This window comes from Gavia stellata, chromosome Z (assembly GCF_030936135.1).
Source record: "Gavia stellata isolate bGavSte3 chromosome Z, bGavSte3.hap2, whole genome shotgun sequence".
Lineage (NCBI taxonomy): Eukaryota > Metazoa > Chordata > Aves > Gaviiformes > Gaviidae > Gavia > Gavia stellata.
This window is the reverse complement of record NC_082637.1, coordinates 57,121,514-57,137,577: the sequence shown is the minus strand read 5'-3', so window position 1 is coordinate 57,137,577 and position 16,064 is coordinate 57,121,514. Positions and strand designations below refer to the sequence as shown.

At 43.5% G+C, this 16,064-nt stretch overlaps 1 protein-coding gene across 3 annotated transcripts in view; it reads right to left on the bottom strand.

Annotated features, from left to right (window-relative positions):
• Nucleotides 1–3,109: 3,109 nt before the first annotated feature.
• NRG1 (neuregulin 1) overlaps nt 3,110–16,064 on the bottom strand; it is a 100,942-nt gene continuing 87,987 nt past the window's right edge. For all 3 annotated transcript variants that reach the window (XM_059833785.1, XM_009819697.2, XM_009819698.2), the window contains 5 exons: nt 12,195–12,297; nt 8,690–8,816; nt 6,865–6,995; nt 6,149–6,352; nt 3,110–3,761 (listed from right to left, as the gene is read on the bottom strand). In XM_059833785.1, the coding sequence (XP_059689768.1) occupies nt 3,110–3,761; nt 6,149–6,352; nt 6,865–6,995; nt 8,690–8,816; nt 12,195–12,297 (1,217 nt within the window). The remainder of the gene's footprint in view (nt 3,762–6,148; nt 6,353–6,864; nt 6,996–8,689; nt 8,817–12,194; nt 12,298–16,064) is intronic.

The following is a 16,064-nucleotide window of genomic DNA, read 5'->3' as shown; positions in this document are numbered from 1 at the left end:
ATTGTATTTTCTTGTTCTTAGGTCCATGTGAAGTCCCCAGCCTAATTTCATGCTTACCCTACAACACACTACTATATGTTCTGGGGGGAGGAGGAGCAGGAGCTGCACACCACTTTGACTTTGAGGCACTGCAACAGAAGAGGTGTGACATTTTCCCCTAGACCCACACTGAATAAATCTCACATGTACAGCTCCTAAACATACAATTGCTCCTTCGTTTTATACTGGCCCTCTATAATAACAGTGTTAGTAGTCAAATAATTTACTCCAAGGCAAGTTCCCTTTCCATCCTGACTTATCTGTCTGGGCTATCACAGAAACTTCATTGAGAGCTGGCCTTGTGGATGATCTATACTGGAGGAGATTACAGAAGACCTGTGTTATAATCTCTATTCTGCCACTAAGATGGGTGATTCTGGGGCAAATATCTTGTTCCTCTGCCGTTGTTTTTCTGTCTCGTCTGTCCTGTAAGATCTTTGTAGTATCAGAGACCTTACTGAAAAGACAGGTTTTCAAGTGCCTCTGGAAACTCAACAGTGCAAATCCTTTGGAAACTGGTGGTCCGCATCAGGAAAGCCCACCAGACCCTCTGTACTACTGAGTTGCAGAGTTACTGGGGAGGTGGATGTTCTGCTGCATGGGATTGCAGATAAATAGGCATGACTAAGGGGATGAAAATGAGTGTATGATATCTAGAATTTGTAGACAGTTTTTGTTTTGGTCTGCAAAGGCAAAGTGTGTTCAAGTACATGCCAGCTAGGGAAAAAATGGCAAAGGGGACTTAAGTCCAGACAGTATGTATTTAACAAACTTTGCCATCTCTCATAGACTTCACAAATAAGCAGTGCTATTTCAGCCACCATATAGCCCAAAGCTGTGCTAGTTTCCTAGCCTTTTGCTTCTACAACCAACAGCCTAGCATACAATTTAGTCATTATCTTTTTCCTATACTAAGGTTTTTTTGTTGTTTTTCTGCTGAATCAGGTAGACTCACCTGTGTTCTTACTAATGTGATGTAGTTGATTCATACAGTGAGCAACTCACTGATTTTCCTCATCCTGATAAACAGCTTCATTTACTAGACTTTGCTTTCAGGTCTCAAATCAACAGAACACCTTGTTCAGCAAAACTCTTAAGCACATGCTTAACTTTATGCATGCGCTGGATGCGTCAATGGGAGTCTAGCACATGCTGAAGATAACTTTTTCTGGGATTAGCATAAGCATATGCTTGAACAATTTACTGAGTTGGGACTTTAGTTCCTCGCGTTTACATCTCACAAAATTTCCTTGACTTATTTCTCTTCATTTAACTGGGACCAGGATGTGGCCCAAAGGATGAGTGTAGTTTGGCTGAAATTCTTTTTCTCTTGACATGGCTCTTATTTACAGTCCAGTAATACCTGTAGAACATGTGTTCTCATTTTCAGAATCCCCGGAGTCTAGGAAAAACATTTGTTTTCCACATCAATCCTGAGTCTATGCTGTGCCAACTGAACACAAAACAAAAATCAAAATAAGAGAAGAGGCAGAGTGACCCTGACTAAACTGATAGGAATTCAGTGCAAAAGAGGCCATTTGCTCTGTCTGAACGGATGCAACTGCTCCAGCACGGACAGCATCCTTGTTCATTACTAGTCAAAGACTTCAAGTCTGTCACTGACTATATAAACACTGATATCAAATAGCCATGCACACTACGGTTGTAACCTCCATGGTGTGCTTGCCTTCATAAACGGGCTTTGCATCAGCCTTGCCTCTCTCACCCCAAATAATGGAGTCAATAAAAGCGAGTAGAAATGAACTCCATACTTCTGCTATGTCCTTCCTACTTGCCTATGCTTTTCAGCCATTCAGCAAATCAGTTCTTCCCTGAAAGTCATTTCTGTGTCCAAGATTAACCCTTACTCCAACAGCAACTCTAACAAGGTATTGCTAGAAGCTTGTCAGGGTTCTTTCTGAAGAGAAGAAGAAAGGGGAGAAAATTGAGGGGAAACAAAAGGATAAATAATCTATTAGAACTCAACATTAAAAAATAGAGGTGAAAACTGATTGCACTTTTATTAGTGGCATTTGTTTTCCAGCTAGATCTCTTCCTTGCTTGGTTACAGATATCTGCTATTATATTTGCCCCATTAACTTAAACTAATATAAATCTTTTTTTTTTTCTTTTTTCTTTTTTTTTCTTTTTTTTCCTTTTTTTAATAGAGTATTGGGTTCCAAGCTTCAGCTAACCTAAACCCATTTTCTAAGGGATAACTAGAACAATTAATATCTGAAAAATAATGAAATGGCAGCTCCTAATGATTACAAGCTGACCTCTGATTAATAATATATTTGGTTTAAAATCACAGTATTACTTTCTTTCTATAAGTAACATTATTTAATGCAGGTTGGCTTTTTTTTTGTTTGTGTTTTTTATTTTTTTTCATTATCCTGCTGTAATTAATAGTAGCATGCTGTTTGATCTACTATTATCCCAGTGCTCAAAGAAGCAAACCTTTTGGCTGGCAGAGAGCAGACAAAACTCATTTCATATACAGAAAGCAAATAAAACTTCTTATAGAAGAATTTTTTTTTCCAGCTTTTTTTTTTTAATATCTTTTTTTTTTTCTGTGTGTGTGTGCATGTGTATGTTTGTGTGTGTGTGTTTCTGGTGGGGTGGGTAAGGTGGAAGTGCCATTACAGGGCTTTTTGATCTGGGGATTCTAACAACAAGCGACCAGAGGGACTTCTGCAATTCTTGCAAATCATACATCCAGTCATTATAATGCAGTGCACAAAAAAGCTGGGACAACTGAGGACTAGAAGGTTTTGCAAAATACTATGGGACAGCAATCATTGTAACTGTACAAAACTTGCTCTCAACGTAACATAACATAAAGGCACCATTGATATCTTTCCCCATTTTTGAAATACTGTAAAAAATTGCTACATATGGCACATAACACATTTGTACATACGTATATTTAATTTATAAAAGTTTTTTCTTTTCCTCTCCTGTTTTCTATCAGCGGAATTGCTAAAATAAAATAAATTGTTTAATTTAAAGGTGGAATACTTCGTTATATAAAATAAAGTTTTACATGTGAATCTATGTGGTTTATGTTTTATACAGCAATAGGGTCTTGGTTAGCTATCACACTGGACAACCTTGCTTGCAAATCTTCTGGTGTGGAGAAGCGATTTGCTGGGTTAGTCCTGCTTTCAGCCAGCCGGTACGCAGCGGCCGGCTCCAGACTGGTCACCATGGGGTTCGGTATGCTCAGGAATGGTGTAGCCTCACCTATTCTTTCATCTTCGGTTTCGGTCTCAGAGCTGCTGCTCTCAGAGCTCGTGCCGGAGTCCACTTCCACCCTGCTGGAAATGTGGCCATTGGGCTTTGTTCTTTTGACCCTTCGGCTGTTGGTGAGTTTCTTTGGAGGCTCCTGTGCTGGTTCGTACTCCTGTGTGGTCTCATACTCCTCGTCCTCCACTATCCGCAGAGGACTTGGCGGCAGGCTGTTGCTCTCGTGGGCAGGATTATGGTGGAAGGAGTTGAACTGCTGAAGGTGGTGGTCGTACTTCTCACGTAGCTGTGGCGGGGTCACCAGGAGCAGCGGTCGCTCCTCTTCTATGAAGGGACTCACCGCCACCGAAGGGATAGAGACGGTCAAGCTGGAAGCCAGTGGCGACATTTTGGAGGGGGGGGACTTGGGAGAAGTCGGAGTGTGGAAATCGACAGGTGACATGCGAGCTGGTGTGGTCATAGCTGAGACATACCTGAAGAAAAGAGATGGGGAAAGGTTGCGAGCATTGTGTATTCCCCCACACCATAATGGGGCAGTGCTAACAAGCTGCTGCCCACAAGCTGAGGCACAGGAGCTGAACACATGCAGCTCTAGCCCATCCCGAAAGGAAGGTTAAAAGGCTGGATTTATCCAGCTTCACAGCCAACAAAAGGTAAACCATACTGGCTCAGTGAAAGGGGATCAGAGTGTATCCACAGCCAGCCAGCCAACAAGCATGAACTAGTTACACGCTGGCAACTTCATCATATAGCCCAGCCTTTCGTGCAGAGATGGTGGGTTTTTTATCTTCCCTCCTGTAAGATGGCTAAGGACTTTCCAAAGTATAGGTGCTTGGGTCTTCTGCTCGTGTAAATGGGTGTCAGGGCATGTGATCCAACAAAGGGATGGGGTAATGCGAAAGAACCCCTCATAACGTCTCTTCTATTTAATTTCAAAATTGTGAAGGAGCTGGAGGACTGGAGGTTGAAGGGAGCACAGCCTTTATCTACCAATTCACAGCACTGCAACATTTGATGGCTTCAGGAAGTAATTTGTCAGCTCATACATTCCTTTATGTTTCAGTCATTTTTATTTGCAAATAACTCTTATTTTCCTCCTTACAAACACACACACAATCCATCTCAGAAATAATCTGCCATGTATTTCCTGTTTGATAAAAATAGATAAGGCCTAATTTAATGCCCACGGAACTATCTTCTGCTTTCCAAATTCACGGTTGTTTTAGGCACAGGCTAGGCTATCAATGTCTGGTGAATTATCACAGAAATGTTGCTGCTTTTCACCTGTAGCATAATCTTCAAGAAATACAATAATTGATGAAACAGCTTCTTTCTTCTTATTGAAATGGAAAGGCACACGCTCCTTCCCTGCCCTGCTAAAATCTAAACAGCTCATATCGGAATGATGCTCCGGGTGTCCCAGGCAATGCCGGTAGACAGTGCGAATGATCTTTGCTTCTCACACTCAGATGCCCAAACATAATAAGCTGTAATACTCGCCATTGGTGGGTGTGTGTCCGTGTGTCCTGTACAGTTCCCAGGCAAGAGACAATGTGGTATTTACTGCTGTAGGTCCTGATCCAGCAGAGCACTTAAGCACACACTGAGCCCTACCCGTGTGAGTAATCCCACTGATTTCAACGGGGCTACTTGCGTGATTAAAAGTTAATCTTGTTGAAGTGCTCTGCTGGATTGGGGCCATGGCTGTTTATGTCATGTGAGCCACATACTCTGAAATTAAATTCCATGGTAAATAACAGATAACTTTGCTACAAGGAAAGAACCGGTTCACTATCCTTAGTGGTCCTACAGGCCTTATTCAGACAGCCCTCAGCCGTGGTGCCTTATCCCACTGCTAAGCAGTTGTTCTTTGTGTAGCAGAGGGAGGTACCACAGAAATGACTTCTGCTGTACTTGCACATTAATTTTTCTGGAAACAGCAATTTGTCTCCTACACAACTTGGTCTCCTTGGGGATTGCCTGGCTGCATTTTTGACATCATGGACACCCCATGAAATCAAGTCCCTTGTGATTTCATAATGCCTAGAGAATTGGTCCAGTAACCCTTTGTCTTCCTTTTCTTCTGCCTCTGATTGTTTCTTCTCAGTCTTTCTTTTGCTACTCTGGGGCCCTCCCATGCTCCTGAAATAAAATCCTAGCCTAAAGCTGAGAATACTTTTTCAGTAAAAATTTTCTTGTAACTGATGCACTTCAAGACAGACCTTAGGTACTGATGAACCAGAATTTTCTGAGAAAAAATTACTTTGTGGGAAAACTGGCCAGCTTTATTTCTATCTACTCCTGATATAATAATGACCTGGATTCCTCTGGCTTGTGCTTTGTGTTCCTTGCTTTTATTTAATAAAGTGTCAAGGGGAATTTTCAAAAGAGAGAACAGGTTTAGGAGCTGGAATCCCCTAGAAATTAGGTGGTGGCAGAATTCCCATACTGCTTAGGAATCCTTAGTACCCTCCTCCTATGGATCAATACATTGCTTTCTCCCTACCTTTTGTGTCTCACAAAATCCCTCAGTTTTCTCACTAGCTTCTTTTAAGTAACTGATAATCGGGCAAAGATCCATTTTTACTTTACAATGGAAATTTCTGACAAATTACTTCAGTGAAGCTTATCAAAATGCAAACTGCTGGCTACTAGGAATAAATCCAGCAGAGGCAAGAAGGGAAGGAATGCTTTTGGTAGATTTTAAACTACTACCAAGCTCTCCACCTTTACAAATGAGGAGATGTACGCCCTACATGAACAGCTGCATTGCTGGGTTTCCTCCTGTGCTCCCAAGCTTTGAAACCATCTGGGAATACCAGGCCTTGCCAGCTGAAAGCAATCAGGAGGTGTGTCCTACCTTTCACTGTGAGGAGAGTCTCGGTAGGAGTCAGGGGTCTCTCTTGCATGCCGGAGGAAGCTGTTGCCTTCCCGTGGCCCGCCAATGCCATTGAGGCGGCCCCGGGGCCCCACTGGGCTGGTGTGCCTGCTGTTCTCCAAGGAGGAGCTGACGAGCACTGAGTGGCTTTCGGAGAGGATGCTTTCAGTGTGGCCATTACTCCAGCTGGAGAGCAGCAACCAGGAAAGGAGAAGAAGGGAGGGGAGCATGAGAGGGTGCTTCGGTGGCAAATGCAGATGAGCAGAAGTTTAGCTGGGGAAAAGGAAGGGCTCTGTTGCTGCTCGGGATGTGCAGCGTAACCTTCGGGTTGGTAACTGGGGCTGCAGCATTTTGTGAATTGTATGAATCCACATGCATCAAGATGATTTTGCATGTGTGGATACAAGGAGAGGGAAGGAGGGCTTTCCAGTCACCAGGACTGTCACTGATTTAGCAATTTGCATATACTAAAGTTCACTGTAACAGTATTGGAATGCCATTCAGTCAATAAAGCTCTTTGTAAATTCCTGGAAAGATAATTAGTTAGGTGACATAACATCAAATATTGTTAGTCTTAAAAAGAAAACACTACGAAGGGAGCATAGATTCTTCTGGGTTTTTTTTTTACACATCCTTCAGGTTTTGCAACAGTAACAGATCAGCTATTACAGGTGCTGTTTGCCTTCCCCCTCCAGTACCTTTGGCTGGGTGTCTGGGTGACTGTCACGGAGTGATGTGTTGTTGAGGTGTAATGGCTCGTAGAAAATGAGGTCTCTGTTTCTCGCTCGATGACATGCTCACTGGAGATTACATTTTTTGAAACGTACTGCTGAAAAAAACCAGGCAAACCTCAGGTTTACAAACTGTAATTCACAGCACATTTGCAGACATAATTTCCAATCCCTCCCCGCTCCCACCCAAGTCAAAGGTTTTTACACGTGCCAAAGCACAAACTTTGTCACTTACTTAAATACAGGCAGAAACCACACTGACACACTTGAGCACATTCATGTCCACCTCTGCATACATACCCCATCTAAACTCAAAGTAGGAGGAAACAAATGAGGAAATTAGCAAAGGTCTGCATCCCAATTGGACTACAACCAACAGACATGAGGAAAAGGTCCTTCACTGAGAGGGTGGTCGGTCAGTGGAACAGGATCCCCATGGCACCAAGCTTGTCTGAGTTCAAGGAGCATCTGGAGGATGCTCTTAGTCATATGGCTTAATTTTAGGTAGTTCTGTGAGGAACAGGGAGTTGGATTCGATGATCCTTATGAGTTCCTTCCAACTTGAGATATTCTATGATTCTATGATCCTATGAACCTATATGTATTTAACAAGGGAATGAGAGTCCTCATGGATAGAGACCTGAAAAGGCAATCCCTCCTTTACTGCTAACCAGCGGTAGTTAGCAGTAGCAATTGTTCACTGCGGGATAAGAATCTGGGCAGGAAATGGCTATTTTCAGTGCCCATGGATGCAAGCACCAGGGCAGACCTGTTCATCAGGGGATGATCTGCAGAATGGGCCAAAGCCTCCTGAGATGGGTCTGGAGGTGTGCAATGACCAACCTCCCACACAGCTTTCATCTGGAACCCCTCCAATGCGGTTGCTTGTAGGACTCTCCATTTTTCTCAGTGGGAACTCCTGGTTTCTGCTCTCTTAATAATCTGACCATGTATTTAGGTCTTTTGAGGGGAAATATTGGAAGCTAAGCACTTCTGAAAAGGTGGCTTGGCCTTAACCAAGGTCAGTGGGAGTGCTGCCATTGACTTAGCGGAGCCAGGGCTCACCTCTGCAATGAGCTGTCATGAACATATATAGTGAAGATGAATATATATAGTGGAGGAGGAGAGTGGGGATGGCTTGAGGCAGCAGGAAACCACTGTTCCCTCTGGGCACCAGACTTCCCTGGGAAATGGAGGAGAGGAGGCTACAGGCAGCATGAGCCCTGGCCTCTAAGGCCAAGGGGCTTGGCCATGGGGTTAGTTGAAAAGTAACTGTCTGCTCCTCTCTGACAAATGGCTGGGGGATGCTGGTGGGGTATCTGCCCCAGCCCCATCTCCCCAGCCACTGCTACTGTCCAGGTGAGATCTTCATTCAGACTTTTACCCCTGAGTTCGTAATGTCACATTCCTGATCTGAGGGGCCTCTCCCTATTAACCAACCATCAGGCCAGGGGCAGTAGGAAGAGCAAGACATGTGTGTTTGAAGAAATTGATCCCTGCAGCACTTAGCCCTGCTGCAGAGATGTTAGTATTTTTTTCTGAGGTGTTTTTCTTGCTTTTGGTGTCCTAGCTGCACAGCTGCAGCACTGTAGCATGCCCCAGTAAACTGGCCATCTGCAGAAACATATCTCCTTTTACTGCATATTTTTTGCAAAGTCCCTAATTATTTCTGGGTGCAGAAAGCCAAAAGAATTCAGACACCAGCCTGTGGCAGGTAGAAGTTTAAACGCTGCGGGGCGAGCTTTGCTGTGGTACTGGCAGCCTAGGCTGAAACGTGGGCAGTAAAACTTACGTTCACCAGCTGGACGTTATCTGGTGGCGGGTTGGGGTGGTGTGGCCCGTTGGCCATATTTATCACATTGTTCCTTTCTGAGCGTAGGCTCTGCCGAAGGCGGTCGTGCAACTTTTTCCTCTGTTTCCTATGCACGAAACACGGAAATTATTTTAATAGGCAAAGGAAAAGCAGCTGCACCTTTCAGCATGTTAATGATGATGATCATAATATAATATCACTTTTTTTGCCAGCACTTTCCCCACCACTGCGAGATCTCAGAGTAACTCTGAAGACCGCAGTTCTAATTGCAGCTGGAGCTGTGGGGACCTGCAGAGGGGGAAGGATGTGTAGAAACACTTCCAGGAGTCAGCAGGCCACAGAGGGACCAGAAAAAGTACAAGGAAGAGGGAAGCCATTTCTAAGCCATGCTCCCTCTCAAGAGGAGCTCTTTTCCGCATTCGAAAGGGAGCGTGGAGGGATTTAAACCCAGCCACCCTGACACTCTCACCACAGACATGGCCAGGTTTTGTACAGCCCACCAGGTTACGCTTCTCCATTCACCACAGGGAGACAAGGTGGCTTCGCCTCAGGGCTTGCTTGCAGCCCTTGGAAAACACGGCGCGTGCCACAATCTTTGTGATGTGCCACATTTTTTTGTGGGATGTGTCCCCTACCTCAACAGTGCACTCCAAATGCATAAATGTGTTAAAAAAGCGAAGGGTGTAGAAGGAAGCCCCAGAAATCCAGAGTGAGTGAGTGTGTGAGGTATGTCTGAGCCTGCAGCCATCCTGGCAGCTCTGGAAAGTTTCATTACAACAACATCACATTAACTCTGGAACCTAATGATTACCAGGTGGATGCCAGGGCTACTAATGCATTCACTAGACCCATCCATCAAGCACATGTACTAATGGCATGGTGTCCAGCTGACTTTGATGCTTCTACTGTGCCCCGTCCTCAGCTGCTCCTTCCCCAGTTGCTAATGCTTCCAGCTCTCCTCAAGAGAACTTTTCAGGAGATAATTACAAGCTGTCAGTAACAAAACTTGCAGCATAGTAAAACCTGGCACTGTGAAGGCCATGCAGAATGCACTAAATAGAACACCAAAATAAATAACTAGGGACAGAGCTATTCAATTTCAGACTTAATTTATCAATATTCCCCAGTTTTGTCTGATTATACTGGAGAACTTCCACCATCCTGCCACAGAGTCCAGGAAAATGAAGGAAGTATGCCGGCTCCAATGCACTGCAGAGTGCATATGACCTTGGCTGTGGCAAGAGCTAAAATACACACAATTCCCTAAGCTGTATGCGGAAGTGCAGATGGTTTTGGCAGGCTAGGACAGTGTAAGATATAACCATTTTCAATCTTGTTTTGAACTCAAGGGGACTATTCCAAGCTTTCCAAAAAGAAAGGGGGAGGGAAAACAATAAATATGTTGAAGCTTGATAGCCAGGGAAGCTTAAAGACAAAGAAAACATGACTTGACACACTGCATTTTACTTCTTTTCTCTGTGTGTATGTGGAAGACGTTTAATTTATGTCACTCCACGCGAATGGTATAAGCAGACACGGCTGCCTTGGAAATGCTCTTGTCTCAGCAGGACACAATCCCTGATCCATGTGGGCTTTGTGTCTTGAGGATAAGCAGGCATCATCTTAGGACACACAGGTGGTTAAGGCAAAAGGAGAGTGCAGTGCCAGGAGATAACTGACCAGCTACGCAAAGACCTGCCTGGGCTGAGAAGCAACACAGACAAGGGTTTAACCTGATTTCACAAAACCCCTTCATGAGACTTTGGAGACCTTGGGAGCTGAGGACAACCCGAGACCCCTGACATGGTAGAAAAAGTGGGTTCTAGAGGGAGTTTGAGTTCATCATCTATGGGTGTGAGATCTTGGCGTATATTGACCGGGAATCTGTCCTTAGGAAACAGCATTACTTCCTACCTTCAGTGATCAATGTACTTGCATTTTGCATGCTTCCATGTGTGCCGTTTGTCCTCTAGTAAAAGGACACTGACTAAAAATAGAAATTACTCCAGGAAACTAAGAAGAAAGAATAATGGGAAAGGTAATGTGTACTTCAATTACTCTGACAAGCCTTTCCCTTAATGTAAATTACTTGCAAATAAAGCACCTCTGAATTAAAACTCAGTGTCAGACGATACTGCCTTAGCATTTGACCAGCAGTATCTCTTGCAAGGACACCAACAAAATCTAAGCCATTACATTTTATTTAGTGCATTCTCCCAAAACCATTCCAGGATTTCCCCCAGTTTTCCCCTGGGGGAGGGTTTTCCCCTATTAGGAGGAAAGAGTATGTGGGGAACATCTCACAGATAGCAGTCAGGCATCACTGCTGCATTTGGAGGGCCATGAACTGGCAGCTCACTTTCACTCCCATCAGCTGTGTTTGAATACATTTCACTTTTGGCTGGCAGTGATCGCTGACGTCTGGGACAAACTGTGATAAAGCATCCAGACCCCTGATGGATTCTGGGTGCCTTTTATATAGAAAACTGTGCTTCAGGACAGTGACTAAATGTTTGTTGAAATTCATGGGGATATCTTGGCTGATTTCTATGAACTTTGGACCAGAAAAGATACTGTTTAGCTGCCCTGGTTTGCCATTTGTAATTTCTAAAGGCAGTAATTGATGTGATTCTTTATTACTGTTTCAGTCGTTCCCCACTGACCACTGACACAAGGCTGTGGGTGGGAGCAGTGTGTGTGTATGGCTGAATTCTCACTGAGTGGGGCAGATGATTCCCTTCCTCCCTCCCTTTTAACACATCCATTATTGGTGGAGCTTACAAGGAAAACCAACAACCCAACTGCCAATCAGGCCCTGCAACAGTAAATCAGATTTATACAAATGTGGAAGATTTATGATAAGGGTTTTCTGTGTTTTGGTGGGGAGATTTATAAGAGAACCCAGAAGTTTTGGCAGCACAAATCCTGCTGATGTTCAGTGTAATTTATGGTCCAGAGTGCCTCATGCATATTTGAGAGTCACCCCCAGTAATTTACAGAGACTCACAGAATGCATTTAAGTGTCTACTTTTGCATTGGGAGCACTTTCACATTCAGTTCTTTGGCCTTTGGTATTTAGTAACTTCTAGCACCGTTAATCTTGCCTCAAGTACAAACAAACTAGACTGATACGTAAAATTTACTGCTGGAGAGCAACACGGTGCCAGTGTTGGGGTTTGTTCCTTTCCAGCTGGGGAAACCAGCTGGAATGGGTAATAAAGAATTCCAAGTCAGTGAAATTTGCTCGAGTCACATTGGAAGGGTGAGAAACCTTTCAGATACCCATCTTATTTTTGCACTGCTGATGGACACGGAGACCTGCACCCATCTGGTTTGGACCAGAGCAAGCTGGCCACATGTTTGTCTCTTCACTCAGCTCTGGAGAAACCCAGATACAGCCTTATGCCCAGAGGAGTAGAAGCTACAGTCAACTGGAAGGCCCTGACCAACAACCACAGTTATAAAAAAGAAGAGAAAAGTTTACTTGGTTTTGCAGTAGGCCACCACACACATGATGCCAACTACTAGAAGAGCAATGCAAATGCCAGTTATGGTCAGCACCCGTTTCTGGTACAGTTCCTCAGCTTCTAGAAAGGGACAAAAACAGAGAAGGTCACAACATGGAGGATGGCTAAGCAAAGAACACACAGTCAACAGCTGGCATGCTACAAACCACTGCACAGATTCACACAGCCACACCAAAACACAGTCACCACACTTCAGGCAGATTCATTATTGACTGCAAGGAGAACAGCACTACACCATAAGCTCTTAACACAGTACTGGGGAAGAGCAATCATCCGTAAAATTACAGTCAAAAGTAATCTTTTTTTTTTTTTTTTAAGTCAACAAGAATAATACCTAAGAAACAACTTCACAATTGACAAACACTCAGCATTTGCTGGAAATAAAAATGCAATGCACTAAGGTAATAACATGAATTTGCAAATGCTTTGGAAGTTTTACTCTGCAAAGACAGCTGGAATGAAGGCCAATTTTACGGGCCGTAAGAGAAATTTATTTTCTTATTCTCTTTTTTGGATTGTTTTCATATCCAATATCCCTCTGCCCCATGTCAATTTATATCTCAGTTGTCTTTACAGAAGAGATTCCAAGATACCCTTCTACATTTGAGACATGAGCTTGGCTTGTAGTTATATTACCAATGGAATTGAAGATAGGTTTTGAGCCTTGGTCATAAAATTCAGATTCTTTCTCCAGTGCTCTTCCAAAAACACAGCACTATCAACAACTAGCAGCACCTTGTATCAGAGAAATGCTGGGTTTCTACTTGCATCTCTTTTCTCCAACAAAGGAACTGCTCTATCTAGAGTGAAGCTTGCTCAGTGAGGACAACTTGTTAACGATCTCGTTCATCAGAGATATTTCACTATTATAAAGACGTTAGTAGCACTGGTAATGTTTGGGTTGGAGCTACCCATGCATTCCAGCCTCTCTCGTGCTTGGCAGAGAGACTCGCTATGTGCTGTGCCGGGGAAACGTTATGTAAGGAGCGCTGAAACAGAGGCGCATTCTGTGTTGATGCTTTACGGATATGGATTTGAATTCCTGCTTTTAGGACAAAAATGGGTGTCTAGCTTTTCTTATTTTTGATTAAGCAGACAGTCCAGAAAACTCGCCCTGGAGGATCCAAACCAGAGGGTGGCCTTGGGTCAGACTGCAATATTGACCACAGTCAGAATACTAGCAGGTGATTAAAAATAAATGAATTAATAAAAGCTGCATAGCTCCACACTACTTTTGGGATAAATGCCAGCATTATTCCTGCTGGAAGGAACTTACATGAACATAAAAGGTTTGTTGGGCAATTCACCAGGAAGTACAGTGTTGCACCATGGTCCCTCACATGTGCCATGAGTCTCTGTCCAAGCTCAGGCACTTAAATGATGTGCTGTCATAAATGCCACACCAGTTCAGGAGAAAATGCTCCCTACTGAAGAGGGAGCAGTCATTCCTCCAATGTGTTTCCCGGGCTTATCTAGTTTAGTTTTAAAGTTGCTGTGGGCAAGTGGCAAATACTCCATGCAACAAACCACAAAGCAAAAAGAAATCTTAATTTCTCTGATACAATGCACTTTACCATGGAACGAATTTGTCCTACAAGCCACACCCACTGTAAACCAAAACAGATCATGAGCACTGTCAGACGAAATTAATAGCACTGATTATTAACAAGGGAGGAGGAAGGGGTGAAGAAATTTGGTAAAACTAGGATGCTGCAAAAATGTATTAAAGAAAACAAAAATACAACTCCAAAAACAGAAAGTCAAAAAAGGGAAGGAAGAAAGGGCTGAAACTCCAAACCAAACCAAAAGAGGACAAAAAGAAAAAGAGGAAGGTGACATATAGGGAAAGACAAGGTTAAAGCGTTGAGAAGTCAACTGCAGGCCTGGCACAGCATGCTTGATACTGGAAAAAACAGAGTGAAGAAATGCTTGGGGGGGGAAAAAAAGTCTGAAGCAGAGTGTGAAGGGATTTCTCATACAGCATAACTCCTCACCTAGGCTAGTTAGTGGCGCTTGATCCCCTTCCCATTTTTGCCCCTTCTGAAAGCGCTTATTAGTTAGCCATAGAAATGGTGTATTACAAGGATGTCACAGGAAACAGGAGAATTGTGCTAAGCAATTTAGGGGGAAATTTGAAATGATTTTTACTTTTTTTTTTTTGGTCATGCTGTCAGTTGTTAGCTTGTGAAAGCAAAATGAATAAGGACATATGAACCCGTTTTTCTTGGAGGGGAAGGGAGAGGAGGAAGAAGATTAATTAACAGTAGAAATTCTGCTTGGTTGTTTATACTCAGGGAAAAATTGCGCTGACTCCAGGAGGTTTACTCCAGGCTGAGGCTGTTGCAAATGGGCTGGGCAGCTGGCCGGTGATGGCCTTGCTAAGGCTGCCAGGGCGTTGAGGCTTATCACTTGTGTGTTGGATGCTCCTAGGCTCTCACCCACTGCAGGGGAGGGGGGTGCAGTGAGGGAGCAGGGCTGTGGCTGCAGCCCTGAGCAATGCCTCTCACACCAGCACGTCTGCTGGGACTGTAGGCTTTGAGGGGCATGGAGAGGTAAACCTCTGGGTCTGCTTTCACTGCCTTAATTCCCTGCCACACCCTTCGAAATGAGGCCCTTAGGATGATCCAGCTTGACATGGTGAGCATGAACGGCTGGAATGGCTGCCTGGAAAGGCACGCACGTTTGGGCATGCCTTGCCCAGCAAACCAGCAAGCTCCCATGTAAACTTGGGACAGCGGGGGCCAATTGGGGGATGCCCGGGGGCCGCTGTGGGTGGCAGGGGATGCTGGCAGCTGGTCCGGTCCAGGGATCCTGGCCATGGCTCTGCAGGTGGCGTGGTGCCTCAAGGACGAGACCTGGCCTCCTTGTTTAAGGCCAGAAGAGTTTTGTGAAGCAGGGACCGAACTCCTGGGGGGCACTTGCGGTTATACGGGGTCTTGCCCCAAAACTGCCCTCTCTCTTTCACTGTTGTTAACATTTACAGAGTCAGTTAATGACGTCCAGCCAAATAACATGTGCTGTGTTTGCAGTGCTCATCGAACTAGCTTGAAAAAAATTAATACCAGCCTTAGGGAAAAGTCTGTAGACAAATGTATGTGCAGTGAGAATTTAGAAAAGGTTTTAGCCTGTTAAGTATTAAAAATCATTTGAATATATTTTTTTTCCCCCTGCAGAATGCTAGGAAAATCAAATCAACATAATACTTAAGTCAAGATATTAAATCCCTCTATGTGCAGCCTTTCAAACATGCACATTATGCAATTAATTTCACATCACCCTAATTTATACATAATTGATGATATATACGGTCTTAAATTTGCTCTGTTTTAAAGTTTTTCTTCTTTCAGGTCTCTGGGGATTTTTAAAAGAATTTCATTCCAAGAGGTGGTTCTGCTGATGTAATTTCATATATAAAACAAAATTTGCAAGTCAGTTTTTCAAAGATTTTAATTTAATTCCTCATATGTCAATGTAGCCATACATCTTTTACTACAGTCTAGTACCTATGAGTAAGAATTAATATTATATTGTGATAATAATAATAATAGTAATAATGATGGGTTATGAGAGATTTTTTAAATTTGGACTTGTAATCGGTTTTCCACAGTTCACAGCTTAAGCTAATGACATTTTGTGGGGTCATTTTTAATAAGAACATGAACTAAAACTGTGTGAAAAGCATCACTGTCTGGTTCTTCTCATTTACCAAGAATTTTAGGAGATTCCAAACTAAAACTGACATGAATTCCAAGTTAGCCTAGTCAAGAGATGCATTATTTGTACCCCTGATTCCTAAATGTTAGTCAGATAAGTATAGTCTATTCATC